Here is a 2,941-nt window from a genome sequence, read left to right as displayed (position 1 = left end):
ACTTTTTTTTCTTTTTTTTTTTTTCAATTTATTTAAAGCAATTGGGGTTAAGTAACTTGCTCAAGGTTACACGGCCAGTTATTATTTCTGGGTGTGGTGCTGAGTATCTGAGCCCGGATTTGATCCCCAGGTCATCCCGACACTGGAGCCAGTGCTCTTACTCGCTGAGCCACCTGGCCACCCCTAAGCAATTGGGGTTAAGTGACTTGCTCAAGGTTACACGGCCAGGTGTTTCTGGGTGGGTGCTAAGCGTCTGAGCCCGGGATTCGATCTCCAGGTCTTCTCAACACTGGAGCTGGTGCTCTTACTTGCTGTGCTACCTGGCCGCCCCAAGAAAACTTCTAAGGAAGCAAAGACAAGATGGACAGCTCTCAACACAATGTGTAGCATTTATCATACAGGCTTTCCTGAAATGAAAGTTTATTGTTACATATTTTGCATCCTCTCTTATGTTCTGCTATGCACATGACATGCTATTTTTTTCTTTCTTACTTTGTCTTTAAGTTCCAATATTTAAGTTTATGGTATGTTTTTGTTTCTTTTCTCTATTCTGTATTTGTGTTCTGCTGTTTGACTATAAAATAAAAGAATAAAATAAACACACAATTTGGAAAGGAAAAAAAGAAGCCTTTCCCAATTCCCCTTCATGTTAAAGCTTCCCCTCTGAGACTGTCTCCAATTTATCCTATCTATATTTTGTTTGCATGGCATCTTTGTTTTTTTTTTATTTTTTAAATTTATTTTTAATTTTAAAAATTATTTTATTTTATTATTTTATGACATCTTCTAAAAACCCCAGAACACTGAGACTCTTCATATCTCTCCTACTAAACATAAACTCCATATGCATGCAGAAGATTCTTCTCTTCCCTTTCCTACCACCCTGCACACCTACCCTTCCCGTCAAACTCTGGCACAGTGGAGAAGGCACTATCAGCAGCATCCCCATGCCAAGCCACAAAAGGAGGCACTAAACCAGGGAGTCCCAAAAGAAAAGAAAGAGTGAGGGTGGATGATCAGAAGGCATTTAGAGCAGAGTCACAGATCTCTGGGAATATGTAATGACTAAGAGTCTTGTCTTGGCCTCTGATTAACTCCTCCCAAAGCTCACAGTTTGGCAGATGGAGGGGACTAATCTGGAGGAAAGTGGTCTGGAGTCCAATTCAACTCTGACTCACCCAAATGGAAAAAATCCAAGCTAACTAATGTACTCTTTGCTTGCTATGGAATTCCATCATGGAATAACTCTTAGGGTCACCATATATGAATTTAGATGTAGTATATCTTGTAAAGACAATCTCCCACCAAATGCAAGATGGAAATTTCAGAGGGCTAGAAAACAAGGAATGGGCATTAACCAGGTATATGATGGAGGCATTTGGGATGGGAGGGGCACCAAGAAGGAGAAATAGGGGCATTGAAAGGGAGGTGGGAAAGTTGGCCAAAGTCAAGAATTGTTTCATCATTGTGCAAGGAGACAGTTCTGTCAACTGCCTCTGTTACCTGACTTTGGGAAGGTGACCAAGAGGACATCTGTGTCTTGGAACTGGAAGTTGGTGGCAGCGTGCAGACTTTCTTGGGTGTGCATCTTTCCTGGCATGGATATGCCCTCAAAGACTTCTGTCACTTTAATCCTGTCCATGACAGCAGCTACTCTGCAGGGAAAGGGGAGCCCAATATAAATGTTAGAGAAATTATCTGAGCGCACCCGCCATTTGGGGAAGGTCTCTAAGACTGGTAATTCTAAGCCTATAGGAAGAAGAAGAGAGTCCAAAGGAGCCAGTCTTCAACAGCTTCTAGCTCTAGGTGTGGGAGGTTGTTCTATGCAGCCAAATGTATTACTTGGCCTGCCTAGTGTAGTATTATTATCTATTTGTTCCTATAAGTCATTTAACTTTTTCTTCAAGAACTTGACTATAAAACTTTGCATACTTTTTGACCCAGCAATACTGCTACCCCAAAGAGAGCAAAAGAAAAGGAAAAGAACTTATATGTACAAAAATATTTATAGCAGCATTTTGTGGTGGCAAAGAATTAGAAAACAAGGAGATGCCTATCAAATGGGGAAATGGATGAATAAATTGTGCCATAGGATTGTGAAGGAATACTATTGTGTTGTAAGAAATAACAAAGACAGTGGTTTCAGAAAATCCTGGGAAGACTTAAATGAACTGATGTGAGTGAAGTGAACAGAACTAGGAGAATATCATACACAGTAACAGCAATTGTAACAATAATTAACTGTGAAAGACCTGGCTATTTCCAGTCAATACAATGATCCATGATAATATATCACAAAGTTCATACACTATAACAAGGCTGGATTTATACCAAGAATGCAGGGCTGAATCAATATCAGGAAAACTATAAGCATAATTGACCATCAATGTGAAAAATAACAAATATCATATTGTTATTTCCAAAGATGCTGAAAAAGCTTTTGACAAAATGCAATACACATTCTTATTAAAACCAAAAAAAAATATTAGAAAGCTTTTCTTAAAATAAAAAAATAATATCTATCTAAAATCAAGAATAAGCATTATATGTAATTGGGATAAACTGGAAGCCTTTCCAATGAGCTCAAGGTTGAAGCAAGGATGTTCATTATCAACATTATTACTCAATGTTGTACTAGAAATGCTAGTTAGAGCAATAAAACAAGAAACCGAAGGAATAAACATAAGCAACAAGGAAACAAAATTATCACTTTTTGCAAATACATTATGGTTTACTTGGAGAATCTTAGAGAGTGAACTAAAAAAACAGTTGAACAATTAACAACTTTAATAAAGTTCCCAGATAAAAAATAAACCCACACAAATCATCATCATTCCTATATATATATATGAATGATATACACAATGATATGTCTATCCATTCATCCATCCATCATCTATCTATCTATCTATCTATCTATCTATCTATCTATCTATCTATC

General features: G+C 37.6%; 1 protein-coding gene across 3 annotated transcripts in view; it reads right to left on the bottom strand.

The window, feature by feature from the left end:
- Window positions 1-2,941, bottom strand: part of LOC138159304 (sulfotransferase 1C4-like) — a 25,383-nt gene that overhangs the window by 16,912 nt on the left and 5,530 nt on the right. The window contains exon 2 of one of the 3 annotated variants that reach the window (XM_069085527.1): window positions 1,504-1,655. The exons of 1 other annotated variant lie outside the window; for it this stretch is intronic. In XM_069085527.1, the coding sequence (XP_068941628.1) occupies window positions 1,504-1,642 (139 nt within the window). In that variant the 5' untranslated portion in view covers window positions 1,643-1,655. Of the gene's footprint in view, window positions 1-1,503; window positions 1,656-2,941 lie in introns of those variants that run through there. One more of the 3 variants, XM_069085529.1, reaches the window with a different exon arrangement.

The sequence above is a fragment of the Petaurus breviceps genome, unplaced genomic scaffold (genome assembly GCF_028583685.1).
Source record: "Petaurus breviceps papuanus isolate PSGF00001 unplaced genomic scaffold, PetGlider_PUasm1.0 176, whole genome shotgun sequence".
Taxonomy (NCBI): Eukaryota; Metazoa; Chordata; class Mammalia; order Diprotodontia; family Petauridae; genus Petaurus; species Petaurus breviceps.
This window is presented reverse-complemented; position numbering and strand designations above follow the sequence as displayed.